The sequence below is a fragment of the Pteropus alecto genome, unplaced genomic scaffold, assembly GCF_000325575.1.
Source record: "Pteropus alecto unplaced genomic scaffold, ASM32557v1 scaffold87, whole genome shotgun sequence".
NCBI lineage: Eukaryota > Metazoa > Chordata > Mammalia > Chiroptera > Pteropodidae > Pteropus > Pteropus alecto.
Window position 1 is genome coordinate 19,281,435 of NW_006443225.1, and position 22,920 is coordinate 19,304,354.

At 54.6% G+C, this 22,920-nt stretch overlaps 1 protein-coding gene across 1 annotated transcript in view; it reads right to left on the bottom strand.

Moving 5' to 3' along the window:
- The window catches only part of PAG1 (phosphoprotein membrane anchor with glycosphingolipid microdomains 1), a 95,927-nt gene that overhangs the window by 7,917 nt on the left and 65,090 nt on the right, over nucleotides 1-22,920 (bottom strand). The window contains exons 3-5 of the mRNA XM_015598620.2: nucleotides 5,132-5,333; nucleotides 3,441-3,492; nucleotides 1,433-1,529 (exon numbers count right to left, since the gene is read on the bottom strand). Coding sequence (XP_015454106.1) covers nucleotides 1,433-1,529; nucleotides 3,441-3,492; nucleotides 5,132-5,256 — 274 coding nt within the window. The 5' untranslated portion in view covers nucleotides 5,257-5,333. The remainder of the gene's footprint in view (nucleotides 1-1,432; nucleotides 1,530-3,440; nucleotides 3,493-5,131; nucleotides 5,334-22,920) is intronic.

The following is a 22,920-nucleotide window of genomic DNA, read 5'->3' on the forward strand; positions in this document are numbered from 1 at the left end:
CTCCAGGCTGCAAACCACAGACGCTACGGTTGCAGCCGGTTTTATGCCAGTCATGGTTTAAGCTAAAGCCGCCCGATACGTCTTCGCCGTGCGACACTAAGTTGCCCTGGCTACCAGTTTGTTTGCAGTTCCTTTCACTCCTTGTTGTCACCCGTGAGGGGACTCTAGTGGGCAGAGAGTCTCACGTAACTGGGGACGACTGTGGGGGCTGGGCACGGAAGGGGGGCGCAGCGTGCTGGCCCCTCTCCCTGGCCCGGCCGGCCTCCTCCTCTAGGGGGGGACTGGCAGTGCCCATCCCCTTGCAGAGGTCTCTTGTGTGTGACTGACATGATGGAACCGGGGGGCAACAATGTGCCCAAAACCGGGGTCACAAGGGGACCCGCACGCCCTGCCCTCCCCGCCCCCCATTTCCACTTCACACGAGAAAACCCCAAAGTGACATTCTTTGAGTACCACAAAGTGTCGGTGTGAGCGGACACACGGCCACCCCCGATCAAGCGTGATCTGCGGGCCCCCTGTGCGCTGGGTGCTGGGGGCAGGAGATGGACACCCCACAGAGTGAGCCTGGCTCCCCCCGGCTGTGTCTCCACGCACACGCGTGGGCGGCGGACGGACATCTCGGCGTGAACGCACGCTTGGCTGTGGGTTCATAGCTGCACACGCACGCACACGCTTATGCCGTGTATGCTTATGTGCTGTGCTGCTTATGTATTAAATGGCCTTTACATACGTGTGTGTTTCTAATTTATATTTTTTTAGCTAATTTTTTTTTTTACTGACTAGGCCGGATTTGGCGAGACCCCCGGAGCCCAGGCAGTGTCTAACACACAGCGGGCACCACGGTGGGTTTGTGCCTGAAAAATCAAACGAGTGAGCGAACCGGTGCACCGCTCACCTCCTGTCCGCGGAAAAGGGGCTGTGTATCTCAGGGGGTTACACACAGCGACCCTAAGGGCGACCGGGGAAAATGATGGTGGACCCCAGGCTTTGGACCCAACACCCCCTCGTGTTCCGAACACTTACTGGTCAGAGGAGGGGCCTTCTGCCCTCCGGTTCTAGACGTGTGTGCCCGGCAGCAGAGCACGGGCACTGGAGCCCGAAGGCTCGGGGTCAGTACCCACTGCCCCACGGTTTCCTTATCGGCCAGCGGGGTGAGGGGACTCCGCCTGCCTCAGGGGACCGCGCTCTGTACACGGGGAGGTGCTGTTTGCATCGCGGAGCGCGTCTCCTGCGTGGACACAGCCACCAGTGCAAACGCGGACGGGCGGGCCACGTGGCCTCGGCACACGTGAGCGTGGCAGGCGCGGCCCGCACACGGCAGGGGCGGAGGGAGCGAGGACACCGTGCTCGGTTTCGAGCTGCGCCGTGGCTGGCAGGTCCTCTCGGGGGCGCGGAGGCCTGTGTGGAAAGCCGGCGTGTCCGAGGAACTTACTGTCGCCGTTGGTGAGCAGCCCGTTCTGCTCGCTGCTGGCAGGGGCGTCCGTGGCCAGGCTCGTGACCGACCGGCTGAACACCTCCTTGTCCGAAGGCTGCAAGACAAAGGCACCGCGGTGAGCCGGGCGGCCGGCACGGGGGAGCACCCGCACCCGCATCCCGTTCTGAACACCAAGACGGCAGCGACAGGACCCACGCCCACCACGCGGCCTTAAATCAGGCGAAACGGAGTTGCGAGTTGTCCCGGGCACATTTCAGGTGCTCGGCAGCCACGGGCGGCTCGTGGGTGCTGTGTCCGGTCGGCTACGGAACCCTCTGCCCCAGGGGTGGGGGTCGGGAGGATGGCGCTGTCCCAGCATCGTGAGGAGCAGCCTCGTCCCTGTGCCCCAGGTGTGCTACGCTGTGACAAACACAGGAGAGCATCGTCCTTGTCAGCTAGAGGGGAGAGACTCGGTTCTTTCGATGGCAGATCATGTGATTTCTGAGACTATTTCGTGACCGGCTCAGTCCCTGCTTCAGGGCACAGAACAGCCCGGTGTGGAAAAGCAGGTCTGCAAACCTCTCCTGTTCTCACCAATTCGGGGCACTTGGGGACGTTTCTTCCGGGCAGGAAGTGGACGTGTAGGAGTCACGTGGACTAACGTGCGAGGCTGAGCTGTTGCTACGTGGGGTCAGCAAGTCGGCAGTTCACGCATTTCGCGAACTAGCGAGGCAGCCTGAGCCAGCGCCAACAGGATCTGCCGGGGCGGGAGCACCTCGGTTTGGGCACCACGCGGGGCTCAGGCTGGATGGTGCAGCCCGCCCTGCGAACACCAGGGTCTCCCCCTCTGCCCGCCCGCCCCCCCACAGCGGAAACCACTCAGCCGGTCAAGGGCGGTCAAGGGCGGTCAAGGGCGTGAACCTGAGTGGAGAGAACGAGGTGGGGCCAGGACGCCAGGGCCAGACCAGGCTGCTCCTCAGAGTCAGGGGTGGGTGGGAGACGCCCTCGGGGCTTGTCAGCAGCCGGAAGACACCAAGGGCCGAGGAAAACCCAGCAAGGCCGGGCACTGCCAGTGAGCTGGGCATCCCAGGCTCCGGCCAGCTGTTACAGGCCCCCAAAGTCCGATGTCGAAGGCCGAGTCCCCGACACCATAGGGTGTGACTTTATTTGGAAATAGGGTCATTGCGGATGAACGCAGTTCAGATGAGATGAGGTCACCCTAGAGTTCTTATGAAAAGGGAAACCTGGACAGACAGACACGCGTCCAAAGAGGACCATACGAAGTGACACAGGGAGGGACCCGGGAGTGCCAAGGTGGCCGGCAAAACCCCAGGAGCGGGGAAAGAGGCCGGGCGGACCGGCCCTCAGAGGCTCCGGGGCGGCCCCGCCGGCTCCTCGGTCTCGGATCTGCCGCCTGCAGAGCTGCCGGATGGCACTGGCATCCGAGCAGCCCTAGTTAAGCCGGCGCCGACAAACCCACACACTCGGACACGCCCGGCTGGGGCTGCACAGGGACAGCAGACACAGCCTGCTGCAGGCCGGGGCTCCCACGAGCTCTGCCGATCGCACCGGCCTCCAGCCTCGGCCGTCTCCACCCACAGGAAGGACCTGGCCCAGGCAGCCAGGGGCCTGCGGCTGACCCTTTCCTGAAGGAAGTCGCAAGCTTGTAGGAACACGCTTGGATCAGTGCCCGATGTTTGCACGCACACACGCACACACGCATGCGTGGGCGTGTGCAAAGGTGTGCAGACACACGACATGGGCACACACGCACGCGTGCACACACACGGACACGGGCACACACACATGGACATGGGCACACACGCACGCGTGCACACACACAGACACGGGCACACACACGCGTGCGCACACACGGACACGGGCAGACACACGGACACGGGCACACACACACTCACCACGTTGTGCACACACGGACACGGGCACACACGCACACGCGTGCACACACACAGACACGGGCACACACACACGCGTGCACACACACGGACACGGGCACACACACACTCACCACGTTCATCAGGTTCTCGTGGTCCCCGCTGTGCTGTCTCGGCTTCTTCTCTCTGAAATGGAAAATAAAACGTCGCCGTGAGGTCAGACGCGCCGCCTGAGACCAAGCACGTCCTCCCCTCTCCGGTGCTCATTTTTAGCAGCATCGACACCTCCCTTTTAAGAACCAGGTTCATTTTGCCGGGGAAGCAAAAGCCGGACAGTTACTGGTCCCAGGGGGTGGGGGCGCGGGGGGCGGTCACCAGTTCTCCCGGTCCTCCCAGAGTAGCAAGTACAGGCTCTCAACAGGACGGAGGCAGAAGCCTGTGTAGAAGACAGTCATGTCTAGCATATTGGGAGGAATGGTGCCTTTTATTATTATATTACTATTATTATTATCTAGAATATTGGGAGGAACGGTGCCTTATATTATTATTATCGTTTTATTATTATTATCATTATTTTTAAAGAAAATCCAGACATCGCTTTGCTTAATTTGGAGTGTTTGCAGGCACACGCTGCAATGGGACTGAGAAATTAATGAAACAAAACACAAATGTTGGCACGTCGGGGAGGGTGCATGCTCTCGGGATGAGTCATGTGTACTTCCAGTTTATGGAAAAGTCCGCGGAGTAAAAATAGAATTTATTTTTATTCGGTGCGCTCTAAAGCAAGCCACCGGGAGGGGAGCGCGTCTCCCGCGGACTGCGGGGCAACAGCGCCCCCTGGTGGGCGCGTCAGTAACTGCAGCGGCGGGTGCGCCCAGCCGGGGCAGAGTGCAGCGGCGTGCGCCCAGCCGGGGCAGAGTCTCCGCTGGCCTCTGCGGCACCTACCCGCCAGACTCCGGCGGGGCCTGCAGGCCCGGGTCCACCTGCGCAGGAGTAGGAGGTACCTGGGTTCCGGGAGTCTGGCTTTCCCCCTCTGGGCAGAGACTTTAGGGTAGGATGCATATCCAGACTCTTTCTTTAGAAAAAGTAGTCTTTAATCTAATGTATTCTGTTGCCTGATCCAGACCCTTAAATGACACTTGTTGAGTCTCTTCTGAGGTTACTGGGAAGAGTTTGGAAGACGGCTGGCTGGTCAGCACCGGCCCCAGCGGCTGCCCACCCACCAGCAGGCCGCCCGTATCATTCCTGGTTGGAAAGCACTGTGCTTCCGTCAGCAAAGATCTTTCAGGGAGAGCAGACATTTTACATAAGGGAGGCCTGCGGAAAGGAGGGAGGGGGCAGGAGAGACAGAGGGGTGTCACCCTAAACAAGGACAGATGGTTATTTCATAATCAACACATCTGTCTTATAGGGAAGCTCACGTTTCTTAAGAAACTGTAGTTCTAGATTATAACTTTAGTAAAATGATCCCGCGCCCCAAAGCCACGTAACAGCAGACGTTCTCAGGAACTCCGAGTGGCGGCAGACACAGTCTTTCCAGTGCACACGGCACTTAGGTTTCCAGCGGTCCACAGATGGCAGGGACAGCAGACACCTGGACGGGCACGTGCTCGGGAGAGAGCGGGGGTTTCTTCCATGAAGCTCGTCCAGCTGCCCCCCACCAGCAGAATCGACTGCGGGTGTCACTCAGTGACGAGAACAGGCCTGGGACCCCCGGCCCAGAGAAGCTGGCCGACCGGGCCCACAGGTGTCTGAGGACACCTGCGAGGTGGGGTCCCCCATGGGACGGGCGTGCCCCTAGGGCCTGCTGGGGGCCGGCTCTCACCTGTCACAGCTGGAGCACAGGAAGATGAGGAGGGCGACGAGCAAGCAAGTGGCCACGGCCGCCAGACTTCCCCACAGGACGATCTGCGTGTGTCCGCCGGCCAGCACGCCCCCCGAGGGGCCCATGGTGGGAGCAGGTGGTGGCACCCGCCGAGTGTCAGTCCTGCAGAGCTGGTGGCATGGGGGCCGAGGGCTGCGTCCTCCTGTGGAGAGACCAACCTGTCTGAGACGTGTCCTGCGACAGCGTGCCAGCATGCCGCAGTGAGCCCCGTGGGGAGGAAGGCTTTGCGGTCGGGGCAGGGCATGCTCTGGGCTCCACTGGACCTCTGCCTCCTCGTCACCCGGGCCTCTGTCCCCTCACGGGATAGATTCTTAATGCATTTAAATAAAGCAAGACTCCAGGCTCTCCTCGGCAAAGAAACCAATGCTCATATGGATTCTGCCCCCTGCCCCAGAACAGTGTAAAGCATTTATCGGCACTTTCACAGAAGTGCGGTTTGCATCTCCCCACGTGCCTCCCTAGCTCCCCAAACCTGCTGTGCCTCTAGGTTTGAGGTGGGTGCGAGCCATGGACGAGCAGGTCCCTGGATTCACCTCGCAGACAGGTGCCTGTTCCAAGCACGTGACTGTTTACTTTCAGGTCCGGCTTTCACTGAGCGTCCGCGAGCGCCCAGTACGCACATGGCAGACTGACGGACGGCAGCGTGCGCTAAGCGAGACCTACTCGCTGCAGACGGAGCACGACCTGTGACGACAGGCAAGCTGACGGCGAGACCCTGAGCGAGCCCCCCGAGGTGTCACAGGTGCCGAGGGGCAGGGTGACAAGTCTGCGTCAGGCCTCTGTGGTGTCCACCCCTGAGGACACCCCTCACCTCTCCCCCCTCCAGCCACAATGCTTCTAAATGCACACGCTCAGAGGGGTTTTCCCGACTATTTTAAGTTACAGATTTTGAAAAATAGAGTAGCATAGGAAGTTAACCACTGTCTGTCATCAAAGAGGCCTTGTTTAAAGGACATCTGCTTCGCTCGGTTCCAGAACATTCTACCTTACAAAGAACAGCCTTTAACTGAATCTTGGGTTTCACGAATAAGGTTCGCGGATAAACATTTTTGTCTCGTGATAACGAATCGCAACTCAAAAAACCTTTTTCCTCGGAAGAGACCGTCAAAGCGTCTTCCATGTTCGCCAGTTTCGCTGGAAGAGCTGCAGGCACCTGTCACCACCACTGGGTGTCCCCATCGAGCCAGCACTCGGTGGCTTGGGGACAAACAGTGCTCAGAGAAAGGCGGGGATTGAAGCCACCTTGGCGGAGGGGACCAGATTTCCTCCTGGTGAAACACGTCACGTCCAGTCGAACGTTTCAGGCCGAGAAATAAAGAGCCGGAGGGGAAGCAGGAACACTGCCCGCAGTTCTGGGGGACGCGCAACGCTTCCCGTGCTCGGCAAACACGCGAATGTCTGTCTTCCTGGGCTGGACAGAACTCCCCTCTCCCCGCGCTGGCCGCGTGAACGCCCCGCGCCCGCGGCCACGGCCGGCCACGCTGCCCTGGAGTGTCCAGCCCCCCGACCGCGGCGACCCCACGAGAGTCAGCGCACTCTCTCCCGGCTCACTGCAACCACGGACAATTCAACTTGAGACCACAAACCAGCACCGCCGTACGTCATTAAAGTGCATTCGCGCAGGCAGGGGCCACGGCGACCCAGGACAAAGGTCTACACCTGGGCTGGCCGCGTGAACGCCCCGCGCCCGCGGCCACGGCCGGCCACGCTGCCCTGGAGTGTCCAGCCCCCCGACCGCGGCGACCCCACGAGAGTCAGCGCACTCTCTCCCGGCTCACTGCAACCACGGACAATTCACTTCACACTTGAGACCACAAACCGGCACCGCCGTACGTCATTAAAGTGCATTCACGCAGGCACGGGCCACGGCGACCCAGGACAAAGGTCTACACCTGGGACCAAAGCATGATGCGAACCAACGACCTCTGTCGTGCAGACACTTGTTTGTCCCTTCGCCCCCTTGTCTGTACACACGACAGAGCCACCTGATGTCGACGAACCAGGCGCCAGGATCTGAGACGACGGCTCATGGCATGAATTGCCGAGGGCCAGAGACGCATCCAGCAGCGGGGGTGGGGGTGTGGCGCCCCGATCCCTCTGTGCATGTTTTCTCCCTCCCCATCCACAGGGGGAGGCCGATCAGAACCGTGCAGGGAGGAGGAGGAGGGCAAGCCCCCCACCCCAACTCCGCATAATTTCAGACGACAGGTGGGAACTTGTCATTCAGCCCTGAGAAGGGTCGGCGCTCCAGGTTGTAGGACTTCTGTTGGGGACCCTTCCATTAACTAGTCTGAACAATTACTTTGGACAACAACGCTTCGGGTGACATTATTTTGCTCCATCATCTCTTCTCCTTTTATATCCATTCATTCCGTGATTTCCATCGATGGCAGGATGGAAAACCCGTGGCCTTTCACTCTGAAGGCAGGCACACTTTTAACCACCAGGTGGCAGTGCGGGGCTGTTCTCGGCCCCAAACGCCCGGCTAATTGCTGTTTGTGCCGGGCGCTTGGCATTTTAATTGTCTTCATCGACCCAGATCCTCAGCCTCCCAAGACACTTCCCACAGGAAAGAAAACAGAAACTGGGTGAAATTAATGAAAGGTGCAGCCCAAACGGCAGCTATTTGTTCTACTGGCCAAACCAACGCTGGTTAACAGCCTGCCTCCGACCACGGGGAATTCCCCAAGTGACCATTGGGTGGAGTGGGGTGGCCGGCGAGTCGAGCTCCAGAGCCGACGCTCAGGTCGGCAATGACAGCCAGCACCGTGCACGGCCGTCCCGGCCGACCCGTAATCAAGCACGATGGAAACCACCTGCCCTGTGACCTCGCCGATGGCGAAACCCAGTGGCGAGGACCCAGCTCCACGGTATCTCCTTCCTGGTCATCGCCAGGTGTGGGGGCCACGTGGGAGAAGGACGCTGAGCCCCAGAGCTGCCAAATCAGCAGCGCGAGGAGCCCACGTCTCTGACGGGCCTCGTCCGGCAGAGGCACAGGCCGAGGCTGAATTAACCTGCCAGCAGAACCCTCCAGCCTCCAGAAGGAGTTTCAGGCTGAAGTGTTTAAACGCAGGCAGATTTCTCTCCAGGTTGAAGGCAAACCTGCTACACAGAACTCAGGTGACCGGGGCTGCTGTCGACACAGGACCCACGGAGCGCGTGTTGACGGTCCATCCCGAAGGCACGGCGGCCTCTGCCCAATCAGGTCATTGCAGAGACCCACCATTTCATTTTCTGCCATCACTGGGGAGCGGTGTCTCGACATTTCTTCCTGTAGCAGCTTGAGAGAAGCCCACGAGGAAGGAACCTGGAAATCCCTGATGTCACCAGACTGACCTGTCGCCAAGGCCGGCTGCCGAAGGCAGAGGGGGCTGGCATTCCTTCTGAGAGGGAGACACATCCTCCAGGCCGGCCGCAGCGCAACCTGATTATCCTTCCTGCAGATCAAACCTATCGATCCACACAGGACGCGGAGCGCTGACCCTTTCGGGGGGAGGGGTCTGTGCGGCTGCCATTTGTCTTCGAAAACGCACTGACCCCAGGTCGCAGAGGCCGTGCGGCTAACTGCTTGCGACACCCATGCTGCCGTCCTGTTTTCGCCTCGGAAAAGGCAGTGGGTCAGAGAGGGATGACCGCTAAGGTGCCTCCTGCTCAGAGTCTGACTCGAACACCAGTTCCCGAGTCCCGTTGTTCATTCTTAACGGTAAATCTCAGGAGAGAGAGGGGACGGGGAGATGCAGTAGAGAGGGAGATGCTGATTGATTCTTGGGGGCTGGAACGCAGGCAAAGGCTTCACTGTGCCGAGGCGTGTCTTAACGGGCCGTTTCCGACAGTGTGCGGGCTTCCTGCCCCGAGCTCTGCTCGCCGACCTCAACGCAAAGGTCCTTGAAGGCAGGGTGCACCTGCCTCGCTTCCCACCCCGGTCCCAGCATCTACGTGAGCGAAAAGTCAAGATACTTTTACCGAATACTTAATTCTGTGGGAAGAATGCGTGGATTCCCAAGCCGACTCTCAAAATACAAGTTTAGTGAATAATTTATAAGGCGAGGGAGAGAGGGAGAATTCAAGAGATGAGCAAACCACTCAGGAATCAGCCAAGTACGTCTGAAGGCAGAATCTGAAGTCTGGGATGAACACAGTGCCGGGATTCTTGGTACTGGAAACTTAGGAGGAATGCAGAGCTCTAGGCCCTGCCCGAGACCTGCGTGTCAGGGAGTCTGGGGTCAGCCGCAACCTCCATTTTGATAAGCCGCCCCCAGGGACCGTGAGGCAGGCTGAAATTCGAGAAGACTGTTCTAGAATGGTCAGCGTGCCTACAGATCGCCTGGGGATTCTTGCTAAGGGGCAGGTTCTGACTTCTGCATTTCTGACCAGTTCCCAGGTGAGATCCAGCCTGCTGGTCTGAGGACCACACTCGGGGTCCCCCTAAACCTCCATGTCGATGCTCACCTGCCTTCCCGCTGGATTGCAGTCACCCGGCCAGAGCCCCGGTGCCGAGACTGGTTCTCATCTCACTCAGAGTCACGTGAAGAGCGGGGTTGACTCCTGCGTCTGAGAGGCCTGCTTGATTCCCATGTGAGTATCAGGTATTGGGTGACAATCTACCTGTCCAGTGCTGATAACATGGCGGTGAGTGGACGTGACCCCGGTTCGTGCGGGCAGCCCGCGTTCTGCTCTGCTCTCGACCACCACATGGCTGTGCAGCCAGAAGCAAGTCGGAACCTCCGGTGCCTCAGTCTCTCCTTCTGAAAAAGGAGGTCATTCATCCTCCTTCTGAAAAATAGAGTTATTTCTAAGGTTTCTTTCCAGCTCTGAGCTTCCGTCATTTCGCACAAGTGGCTGGCGATTCCTGAGATTGAAAACAAAAATTCAAGGTTCTCACTCAAAGGGAAAAACCCGGAATTCTCGGCGTCATCGGTATTTCGAGTCCCTGGAAACTCAGTCTTGGTACTTCCCGGGAGAACGCGACGAGGCCACTGCAGCGACAGGAGCGTCGGGAGGCGAAGTCAGCGTCCAGTGCTGGGAGTTGACCCGCACCCCAAATGTCCCCTGCACTCTGCCAACGCCACCGCCGACGCCGGCCGCAGGGCTGGCTTGGGGGCTCTGTGTTCTCATTAACGTCCAGTTGGCCTAGAATTCACACGGATAACAGCTTTCCACCAAATTCAAGGGCGGAAGCACAACCCGCAGGTGGGCACGCACAGATAAGATGCTGCAGCTGCCGGAAGCTTCTGTGGCTCTTGAAGGGCGTGTGCCCACGTCCAGGAAGACCTTACGGGGGTGGCAGGTCTGAAAGGGATCCGTCTAATTTCCATCTCAGTACTTGATAAGCCCGAGGAGGTTCCACATGTGATAGAACATTCTGGAGAGCTTCTCAGGTCTGTTATCAGGAAAAGACTGTTCTTTGGGTTGGTTTCACTGATACCCTGACTCACGCCTCTGGTGATATTTCTTATTATCCGGTACCAAGGCACGAAGCGTGTGTTGCTCTTGGATAGTCTGTAATTCATTGGACACATAACTGCTGACCACCTACTGTGCGCCTACTGTGCGCCGCCTGAGCACACGTGGCATATGAGGGGTGCTGCAATAAGCTGCACAACCAATCTGCAAGAGCTGAAGAAAATAACTGCTGACCACCTACTGTGCGCCTCCTGAGCACACGTGGCATATGAGGGGTGCTGCAAATAAGCTGCACAACCAATCTGCAAGAGCTGAAGAATATTTAGGCTTAAGTTCCTAACGGAGAGACTACTTTGATCAAAGATGAGAAAACCTTTCATTGTTGATTTCCAAGCATGTGACACGAGGACGACCCCCAGGAGCCACGAGTCCCTTCCCGTCCGCCGCCTTGCGTTAGCGGCTGCATTTAGTCACGACGACGGCAGCCTGGCCCTGTCCAGCTGGCCTGGCGCAGACGCAGCTGCATCATCCTTGGACTGAAGTCGCCCCCAGCTGAGAACTGTCCTCAATGTGTCTGGCGGATTCCAAAGTCAGCCTTTGCACGGTCACAGGCTGGCAAGGACCGCCTGCCAGGCGGGCAGCACTCACTGCCAGGGTCGGCCCGCCGCTGGGGACATGGGACTTCACCCCCCCCGGAATGGGAGAAAACGGCCTTCATTCTGCAGTGAAAGTAAAGCTGAAAACACCACATAGTCAGGCGGGGGGAGGGCGGCGTGGGCCAAGCGGGTCAAATACACGGCGACGGAAGGAAACCGGACTTTGGGTGGCGAGCGCGCAGGAGACTTTACAGATGGCGAAGGACAATGCGTGCCCCTGAAATTTACATAGCGGCAGTAACCGTCATCCCACTAAATTTAATCACAAAAACAATGTTCAGGGAAGGAGTGGCAGGTGCATTTAACATCCCACTAAGGCAGAGGTGACGGGGCAGACCAGGCCCCCGGCGAGGAACGGGGACGGGAGCAGGGACAGAGGGCTGGGGCCAGGAGCGGGCCGCTGCGTGTCTGAGGCAGCAGCGGGGACGGACCTGGGGCTTTTCTGGTAGTTTCTACCGGCTGCTCCACTTTGCCCACAGCCGGCCTTACGAGTGACGTATGCGTGCCCGCGTCTACACACTTCGATGCCTTTATTCTCTCCTCCTTTGTCCCCGTGAGGGAAGAGAAAGCCCTGGGACGGAGGCGGGGGAGATGGGTGAATCGGGGTAGCAACGCCTGCGGGGGCTTCTGTTCGCACACCGTCTGACGCGACTCAGCGTGGGGCCCACCGCGGGGGCTGTCACATCCTCTGGGAGCCCCCCGCCCACCTGGAGAGCCAGACAGACAGGACTACATGCGAGAGGCAACCTGGAGTTGACCGCAGGGTCTTGAGAGGGGCAGAACAGCGTCTCACCTCTGAGCAAGAAATCGGGGGGCGGGGGGAGAGGAGCCCTGTGGGTAAACGGGCGTACACGGGATTTCTACACGCTGTACTGTTTTCACGGGCTCATTCCATGAAAGGGAAGGTCAGAGGTGGCGAAATTCTGGACAGTCCGCGGGGGGACCTCCACCTGTTCTTACGGGGATGCCACATGGCGAATGTGATCATGTGACCTAATGAAGTGACGCTAACGCCACTTTGACAGTCTACGCAGCTCACGAAAGTCCCATCTCCTCCCTCACGTCTTCTGTTTGTAAATCAGGAATAAAGCAGAAGCTCTGGGACTTTGTTTTCGAAAGGTCTAGCGTAATGTGGAGCGTGTTTGTGGACTCCAGATGTCACGGCGGTCTTGGGGTCCAAGGGGCACATTCGGAACTCATGATGTACGCGCGAGTATTAAGGCCTTTTCTGGACAGGCCGAGAATCTAGATTCGCAACATCAACGTTGTAAAGACAGCCCGTTCCCCGGCTGAGTCCGAGGCACTTTGCCCGTCGGGCAGTCAAAGTAGCTGCTCTGCCCCAATCTCCACGGTCCCTGGAGAGCCGAGGACAATGAAAGCCCTCGGATCGTACAGAGGGCTGGCAGCAGGGTATGGCGTTGTCACCTTCCGCTCCCTTCTCCATGCCACGTGTTCGCCTCTTTCGGGAAGGACCGTTGCAAAGGCACTAAACCGCGAGGCAGGGAGGCCGTGGCCCGTGGTGGCGGGTGAGCCTGCAGACCGGGAGAGCTTGGGGAACGGCGCCACCCCGTCTTCCCGCGTGTCCAAGTGACTCGATTTTAACTTTGGTCTATTAATAAAAGAAACAGCTGTTTATGGAGCAGAAGGTACAACTCCCGAGCCGGAAGAAAGTCTGCACACGGGGTCGGAAGGGCGAGGTCACCCACGTCTGCCACGGGGGCTCAGAGGGGCCCTGGCTCCGCCGAGCGCGGGACTCGCACGTGTGGGCGGCGTCCACTGGAGCCCCTTGGGATGTACCGCCCAGCGGCGTGGGCAGCGGGAAGGTGCCCGCTGCGGGGGATGTGACGGCGGCCTCTGATCTCGGGGTCACCGTTTAATCGTGACCTCTGCTGCAGGAACACGCCAAGAAAAATATACTTACGAAATGGAACAAGATGGTAGGTTTTTGAGACAAAAATTTCACTTTATTCAAATTATCGTTTTACTTCCCCGGATTAAATAATTTGAGCCAAGCCCCGCCCCCTTCCCGTTCTCTGTGTGGGCAATTACTTATAATGGCTATGTGACTTCTCAACATTAATTGTAATACACCAGGGCGTGTGACTTCAGTGTAGTCCCCAAACTACCAATACTCTCCCGAAGACTGTGCCGTACCAGCACCGGGAGAGTTCAAAAGGGTAGGGAGAGGCCCAACGATCACGTTCCAGTCTTTGTATTTCCGAACGGAGCAGTGATCTGACGCCTTCTCCCCTAATTTATTCCCGGATGTGGCTGTCAGGTGACTGCGGCGTACCCTCCCATGCCGACTGGAATACTCTTCCCTCCGTACTGTGGCTGACGCTGCCCTGCTGTCCTGAGCCAGGGGCTATATGAGGAAGCAGCCGAACCCACTGACTACTGTCACGAAAGGTGGCTTTTATGAAATACTAATATGAGAAACCGTCATGATCCGTTTATCTGCAGTTTTTGGTAAAGCCGTTAGTGACACTGTTCCGTCCAGGATAAAAAGCTTTGTGTGTCTGAGTGATAAACTCGGACAGTTTACTGCCTGGAAGGAGGTTTATTATCCTGCTAAATTAGTTTGCTGCTTTTTTTTTTTTTTTAACAACTAAACTGTATGTACGAAAATCATGTTTCCTTTTCTCTTTCCTGCTCATGTGGTGGGCTGGAAGCTCAAAGCTGTAATTATCGTAAATCATAGCAATTACCGTAGTCTAGATCCTTCTTTCTTTTCTCTACACCAACCCCGATTACAAGTTTTTGATTTCATACGTCTGAACAGTCTTATATGAGTGTCTTTATAACAACCTCAATATTTCTTAGAAGCAGATCTTAATTTCTAAATATGGCATACATGAAGTTTTACATTTAATTACCATAGATGATTCCTTTAAAGATTTTAAAAGTTATCGATGTTCAGATTAGACTTTAGAGAAAGATACGTTTTTTAAAATGCCAAGGACGAAAGAAAGAAAAATGAAGGAAGGAAGGAAAAAAAAGACTTCCCTGCTGATTTACCCGTTGGGAGCATAAGTTCTGATCTCTAAGGAAATAATGAAGGAAGTATCCAGCTGGTACAAGATGGGATGCAAGGACCAAGCTGATAAAAACCAAACCACCTCTACCTAAAGTTTATCGAGAATTATTAAACTCCTTTGATTTAGACTAGAGTTTTCAACCCTGGCTGCACATTAGAATCGCTTGGGGAACTTTTTACGATACGCCGATGTCCAGGCTTAACCTCAGAAATTGACTTAATTGGGCCAGGATGGGGTCTGGACATTGATATTTGTAAGTCTGTCCCCAGAGCTGGGGGTCTAGGCATTGATATTTGTCAATCTGTCCCCAGAGCTTGAATAGCTAAGGCTGAGACTCACTCAGCTGGACGACTCACTCGTATTTCTAAACTCATAACTGGCAAATGCTACTTATTGTACCTCTTCCAGGACTGGAACATGGCACGGTCAGCATGTGACGACGTAAAACAGACATAGTCCGCTGCTCTCCTTCCCACACGAGTCTACAGTGGGAGCCACATAAACCAGGCTTTCTGCATATGCATGCCCCTTAGAAGCCGGGCCCAAGCGCGGCCTGTTTGGAGGCAGAAGGTGGCTTCTGAGCTTGCAACAGAAAGACTCAGTCTCAGACTATATAAACATTCAGCCATGTTCTCTGATTGCCTGCTACGTTATGTCTACATACTTTTTCCGCATCCCTTGAAATACTAATCTAAAAGTTGTATGGCTAAACATAATCGATTAGATAAAATAAAATGGCATTATTTTAAAGTATTTTTAAATATAAAAATTTCAAAAAGGAATACAAAAAACAATTTCCCGGTCTGTTATCTGTTTTCACATACCACTGTGTTTGGGTAGCATGTCAAAGCTGATCTGAAATACGTTCATTATCCCTCCACTTGCAAAATGATCTACGATCCACAATTTTTCAGGTAAGGAGTGTTCTAGTAATCAATACACTATTATGACCAGACTTTTTTTTTTTTAATGCTTTAGGCTACTTAAGCTTTTCTCTTGCTCTGCATAGCTTAGATGGACACAGTACACTTTGTTCAGCTCAGCTGGACAAACATTTGTTGAAGGACTCCCATGGGCCGGCCAGCTGGGCCCAGCCCCTCCAGCCCCAGCTGCTTCCCCAGCCTTCCTGGCCATGATGGTCTAAACCCACCAGCTCTCGAGCGTGTGGAGTTCGTCCTCACCTGGGGCCTTTTATGCTGGCTGTGTCCCTTCAGGTCCGCAGGCAGCTGGCCCTCCTCACTTCTGACCTGTTCGAACATCACGTCCTCAGAGACGCTTCCACTGACCACTCTGAAGCCCTCCTGTCCGCTCCAGCTCGGCTTGACCCCACACCCCCTCTTCCTCCCCTATTACCCTCGTCTGGGAGCGTCTTATTTACTGGCCTTTGTGCTTATGGTGGGTGGTGCCCTCGAGAACAGAACCTCGGGGGGCACATGCAGCCTTGCCTCTGCAGCTGTAACCCCAACACCCACAACGGTAGCAGGCGCTCGGTAAATACGGATGAAGTGAGTGAATGCATCTTAGTCTCAGTAAGTTATGAAGATCGTCTTGTATTCTTTAAGGTTGAAACGACCGACGTCAGCAGATCATAACTGAGTGTACACGGTTGCAATTTTAACCCACAGTTCCCCACGCAACACGTGCATGTTGGGATTTTGATTCGACCCACAGAGCTAAACGCTTTGCAGAGGACGCGACGTGCGCCCCGTTCCACACTGACCTCTGGCTGGCTCTCAGTTTCCGCCTGAGAACGCTTCTCCATGGCGGATCTGGCAACCTTGGCTGATGCTTTCCATTCCCGGTGGAAAGCAGTTCGACCTGAAGGTCCGACACTGTCAGCCTTCTGCTGGGGTTATCGGGGCGGAGGGCGAATACTGTGTTTATTTGGCGCAGGGCCCTCAGCCTACCACAGGAAAGTTTTGGGGTCCCTTCTATGGCCCATTCCCAGGCACATCTGGCTTGGGACAGGAGCTACAATGCGAAAAGCGGTCGCTTGATGCCGGTGCATTTCTGACGGCTTGGGGGCGTTCTTTGCTGGTAGTCCCGCCCCTCCACGATTGCCACGTGTGCCGACAGGCATGGCCACGAAGTCAGCCGCCATGTCTCCAGGACACTGCCCACTGACATATGGAGCCAACAGTTGGACACAACTCTATTTTGCGGTGCTTCTGGTTGGTCCAGACCAGCACTTCGAGCCATCTCGACACCACGCTCTGCCAGGCCCCCGACGCCCGTGTTGGTGTGTCAGCTCCATTCAGCACCTTCAGCATTTCAGCCCCGCTCAGCACGGAAAAGCACATTTGATACCGCTATCAAAATCAGCCACATTCGCGCCTTGTAAAACACGAGTTCAGTGTCCTTGCCCAGAAAATGCACCCGACAAATATTCACTCCTTCTCTGCCTTCGTTCCTATATTAATGAAACTTACTTTATTCCGAAATACACTTAAAGAAGAATCTGCATCTTTTAAAAACTCAATGTCTATAAAGTGTTCGAATGTACAGCTAATATCTGATTATTTCTCTTAGTTAGAGCTACGCTAACTTCAAATGGTAAATCGTAATCATTACCCATGTCAGAATTAGCTGCCTCAAATGCCAGAAGCCTGATGATGGTATAAAGTTCTAAACGATGGTGGACCCTGTTTTAGCAAAATCCAATATATAAGTTTGCATTTGCAAAAGACTGGTATTATGAAACGGTATGAATGTTTTATAACAATACTATTTTCAAAGATGATCAATTCAAATTTGTTTAAAATGTAATTCAATTTTGAATAGACTTTTACGGAGATTTCCAGGAACCTGTACCTATGTCACGCGTACAGGAGGCCATAAATGGTCACAAAGCCAAGTCAGAACCAACAATTATTTCCCAGCGGTGACCAGCCGAGGCTGTTCCCGCTGCAAGGTGGAGACTGAAGGGGACCTGTGAGTCAGGGTGATGCCACCTGGACCCACTGAGGAGTCTCAGCGTCACGAGAAGAGGCACGACCAGACACTGCGTTGTGTGACGCAAGAGGAAGCACTGACCGTGAAGTCTTCTCGCCAAAAGAGTAAACTCGAACTGATTAGGCCTCTAGCTGCAACCACCAGGCCTTTATTTATCTATCTGTACTTCTATCACTTAAACGATTAAATAATAATCAAGGCTTTCGTCTACCCGCGTCCGTTAACTCAGGTTTGCAAGACCGAGAGGTTGGTGCATACGTTTCTGTACACGTCTATTGTCCTGTGGTATTAATAATGTTGGGCTGATTGTGATCATTGTGTAAAAAGAGAAAAAGCAGAACACATTTTCCGTGTGCAGCTTGTATGGCCATCCATCAACGTGTCAATCAGCACGTCACAGCGTCGCGTGTCGGGGAAGCCATGGCGGTGACCACGCGCTGGGGGAGACACGCCGAGCTTCGCGTCTCTCCCCGGCTGTGAAACGTGATCTTTGTTCTCTGAGGTTCGGCCTCAGGCTCTGCTCTTATCTTGCATCGCATTTTCCTCCTGGCGTCTCATCCACGCCACGGGCTCAGTTCCCGCTTGTTGCCTGGACTCCCTACGTGTATCTGCAGCCCGAGCTCCGATTCCGAGCTCCGGAGCGCAGGTCCGGCTGCCACCTGGACCCTCCCCCAGGATGTCCCCGGGCCTTCGGCCTCAGGGAGCGCCAGGCTGGACTCGCTGTGCCGTCTTCCCCTGCACAGGGGCCTCCTCCAGGGAGGGCTCCCTCTCCTCACGAACGGTGCCACCTTCACTAACCGCACAAGGGCACAGCCCAGGTCCTCGCTCCCATTTGTCACTCTCTCAGCACTGCTTAGCGGACTCTCGAATCCATCTATTCGACGACCTCTGCATCCCCCAGGCAGCCCCTCGTCCGAACCGCCAGCACCTCATCTTGGCGACCGTATTCCCACTGCTGCCCTCCAGTCTCTTCTTCAACCCCCAGCCAGAGGGGTCTTTGCAAAGAGAAAATCTGATCACACCAGGTCCTCTGCCGGACGCCCTTTAATTGATCAGAAGATGAGGATGATGAAGCCATAAAGCAGCTGCTCCCGCGAGTCCTGGCTTTTGCCTGCTTGTCTCTCATCGCTCTCCTCTGGCTTTGCCCCCACCCCGCTCACCTTGTCTCACCGGGAGTCCGTCCCACGCAGCCCAGCGCCCCACCCCGTGCTGAGCGCCACCCCACCAGGGGCCTTCCCACGCACGGGTCACCGCTCACTGCCGTCTGCGTCTTGCTTCCACAGCGCTTCATTCCCCACGTCCACTTACTCGTGTGAGGATTTGGTGAACGTCGGCCATACCTCCTGGGCCGCGTGGAAGCCAACTGTGGAGTCACGTCTGAACGGGCAGCCTGTCCCCGGACGCCGCATCCCGTCCCCGGCGGTGCGTGGGGAGCTCTCCCCCCATCAGGTCTGGGGTTCCTGCTGGGTCTGGACACTCGAGTCCGGATTGTTTCTGTTCGTTTTGTGTTTCTATGGTTGTGTAGTATGAGGTCAGATTTTCGAGAGGCTCCACTCGCATCCCTCGTTTCTTTAAAAGCCCCCTCCTCTAAGTCGTCACCGAATTGTTTCAATTGTCTAGTATAATCCCATTTAATGATTTCGTGAACTTTCAAGTTCAAAGTTAGGCAACGCTGAAAAAGCATAAAATATTAACTAATATGGATTTACAAAAAAGCGTATTACGTCAGTCTCACTTAGTGCTTTTGATGTCGGACAGAGAAAGACGATGATGACAGCATTATCAGTAACAGTGAAAGCGAGCGCCTGCTGTCCGATGGACGTGGGGTAAATCCCTCCGTGTGCTGTGTCACCCCGAACCACAGCGACCTTCCCCGGCTCGTCCGCAAAGGCCCACGGGGCTTCTCTATCTTCCCTCACCCCACGGATTCACAGCAGCCATCACTACCACCTCATTTTTGTGCAATACTTCAGAGTTTGTTAAACATTTTCACAGGTTTTACTTTCCTTTTTAAAAATTTCTGGTCAGAAATTTAAGGCAGGGTTCTTTTTTAAAATTTCTTTAAATCATTACTGGTGTTTTACAAATGAGAAAACAGTGGGCCAGAAAGATGAAGGGGCCGCCGACCCAGGACGTGGCAGAGCCCGGCTTTCCATTCCAAATCCTATATTCTTTCCTCGTCATTCACCGTATGAGAAAAAACGTGGTTCCATTCAAAGTCGGGTTCTCACCAACAAGCCAGGAAGGCAAAGACCACACAGCTGCCACAGTCACAGACTCCAACGCCACAGGGGCCTGGCGGGCGCCGCCAGCACAGAGGCAAGCCAGCTGTGTGCTCGCCTCTTGGAAATATTTCTTCTTTCTCAGAGAAACACCATGTTTCTCACTTTTCTTGAAAGACATGACCTGCTCGTTCTATCTTTTGTTTCTTCTGCACTCTATCTGAAGAAAAACACAGCACGAAAATGATGAGACATAGTGATCGACACTCGACTTGACAGCTGGGGGTAACAGAGCAGGGTGGGGACTGGGGCGAACTGTCATTCTATGCCCTCCCAGGCAGGTGTTGGTTGCCACTGTCTTACAAGGCGTGGCTCATCACAAAAAAAAAAAATCCAGAGTCCTAGGTCTTAGAAGGTGGGAGAACAGGGGTCCACTGTGCAGCATCGGCCTGTGAGAACGCGTGTGAACACTGGACGCATGAGAGGACTAAGATTTCCAGCTCGCCGATCGTCTGAAGTCTGGAGGATGCTCAGACCATGCTCACTAACTCTGTGGACGGCTTTCATTTGAATAGGGTTTCCAGCAGCTTTCAAGACATGTGCTTAATAGAAAATGTTTCATACATTGTACATTCTTTACAGAAACGATATTAAAAACCTTAGAACGTCCAGAGACCTTTGAGATCTGCTCCAACATACTTGCATTTAATTTTTATTTATCGAAAAAAAAATAATTGGAGTGACTTAAGATATCTGCAGGGTTGGCAAGGGCAAAATCCTCTTATCTTGGGTCCAGAAATCTGTTTACAACTTCTAGTTTGGCAAACCAATGTCAAAAAATATGGAATCCCCCTAAAGACAGCGGTATAAATAGAGTCATCCAATTTAGAATAGCGAGCCCCAGATGGTCTGTCAGTATCAACAAAAACCATTCTTCTCGCCAACGAGCTTCATGAAGCAGACGTCATTCCCAGGCACGCGGGACAGACACATCGAGTCTGCAAACGCTTAGGGCCATATGCTCGGCACCAGGTGAGGAGTGTTATTACACGGCCCACGGAACGCGACTGTGAAAACAAACACGCAGTGTTCAGGACGCACTGTTTCCTCTCTATGGGGAAGGCACTGAAGTCTTTATGGAAACAGGGACCGGTAGTCGTGGGTTTTCGAGGGACAGAGGGTGGCGATCGCAGGTGTGACTGACGGGCTTTAAAGCAGAAGCAGCGAGACCATCATCGCCACAACGCATCGTCGACACGACAGCAGTGTGTGTTGGGCTGTCCTGAACATTTTAACCTACAGTCTCTATTTCCCTCTGATAACCTAGATTTCTGGGATTCGACCTCCATGGGGTCGTTAATAACGTGGTGTCTGTAAGTGCAGTGTAACTGCCACGCAAACATACGTGTCTCTGTGTCATTACTGACAAAATGAGGAACTGAGGCCGATAGGGTTTCAGTAGCTACCCGTCCACCCCTCTCCCATCACTCAGACAGGGATAAAGTGACGGAGCTGAGGACGGAAGCCGCCGGGCTGAACTACCCCAACCACGAGGACTTTTCGCAATCATAAGAGGGACTGCAGGATGATGGAAATGCAGTGCTTGAAAACTAAGTATAAGGTGGGCTCGGTCTTTTGGGGCGTTGGGGCTTCTGGAAGTGAGGGTTCGGGTAATGTCGGGACACAGCCGAGTGACTGTCTGAGACCCCTTTAAAGAGCTTAAAAGTTCCACAGTGGTAAAAAGCAGACGCCATCCTCAGTGAACGTTTGCCATATTTCTACACATTTTCGAATAACCTTTGATATTCTATTTATTTCAAAGAAGATAGATTTTTTTTTTACCTAGTTCACATCACCGATTAGAGATATTCCCGCTGCCAGATAAACAAGTGTCCATTGAACCCAATTTATGGGCTCCAAGAGCTATTTATGGATCAATCTAGAACTCTATAGCACTCAGCCATTTTTGGTGAAAATACTTAGAGAAATCAATAAAGATTTATTAAGGTTTTTCATCTTTGCATAGCTTCAAAAATGGATTTTGACCCATTAAAAAGCCCTCTGACATTGTTTGGATTTGAAGAATTGCACTTCACTGTCTCTGCTTCTCAAGTGGGTCTTTCTCCTGGACGGCTGTGAAGACGCCTGCCTGCCGCCGTCAGGCTTTGCCAGCCTCCTCCGGTGACGACGCCTGACTCCTGTGCCGAAATCCACATCACTCGCAGGGAAGGAGCTTTTCTCTACATATATCTTTCTGCAGCAGAGAAAGAGCGCGTAGCCTTTGACCTTCGTGGCCGGCGCCCACGGGCTCATCCCATGCTCCTCACAAGCGGGCAGGTATTTAAAGATCTGGCTGAACAACCGACTTCTTTCATGCCTAAGAATTTAACTTCCACTTATTGAACACCTACTTATTTGCCAGGTACTTTTAAACTTAGAATCTCACCTGGAAGCATCAAGTTACACTGAATTTATTCCTCGTAGGATTGTTGTGGGCTGTAGGCGGGCGTAAAGAGTGTGTAAACGGTCACAATCCTTCCCTTCCCTGTCTCCTCACTCCTTGCGATGTGACTTCATGGGTCCTCCCAGCCAGAAATGTCTATTTCTCTACCCTTAAGTCTCAGCTGGCCTCGCGACTCGCTTGTCACTGGACTGTAGTGGAAGCCACAGTGTCCATTCTGAATTGCGGCCACAAGCTTTGCGTGCTGCTGCTCTGGCTCCTGGAACCCTGCCGGCCCTCCGTGTCAGCGGCGTCCAACCTTTCTGGCCTGATGGTCCGAGGCGGAGCTGAGGCGGTGATGCCAGCACTGGGGAGCGGCTGCAAATACAGATGTGGCTTCGCTCGCTCGCCCGCTGCTCACCTGCTGGGCGGCCCGGCTCCTAACAGGCCACAGACTAGTGCCAGTCTGCGGACCCGGGGTTAGGGACCCCTGCCCTATGTGACTCAACCCAGACGAGCCTGTTGGATGGCAGTGATGTGGCCCACGTGTCCTCGCTGTCCCCCAACAGGCAGCCAACTGGCAGAAGCAGAGACCTCTCGCTGAGCGCGAGCAGATCGCAGACCCATACATGAGCCCAAGTGAAACCATATCTGCCAAGCTGGGCCAGCCCATCTGTGAGCCCACAGCATTGGGAGCTAGGCAAAGGGCTGATGTTTTAAGATGTTAAGAGGTGGGATGGCTTGTTACGTAGCAGAAACTAACTGACACAAAAGGTATCATTGGGTTGTAACTTGTCCGAGGTCACTCGGCTGGTGAGCAATGATGTAAACAAAAAAGTACAGGTCATTTGCCTTCTCCGTGCTCTGTGTAGGGCTTGATGACACGTTTCCTACATCCAGGAAACTTACAATCTCCATTTTCTTTTTCACTAAGGAAATTATAATTTGATCATTTCGCTCATGCTACTGATTTCACCTAAAAATGTAAAAAGCGCATTTTTTTAAAACTTACTTTTCA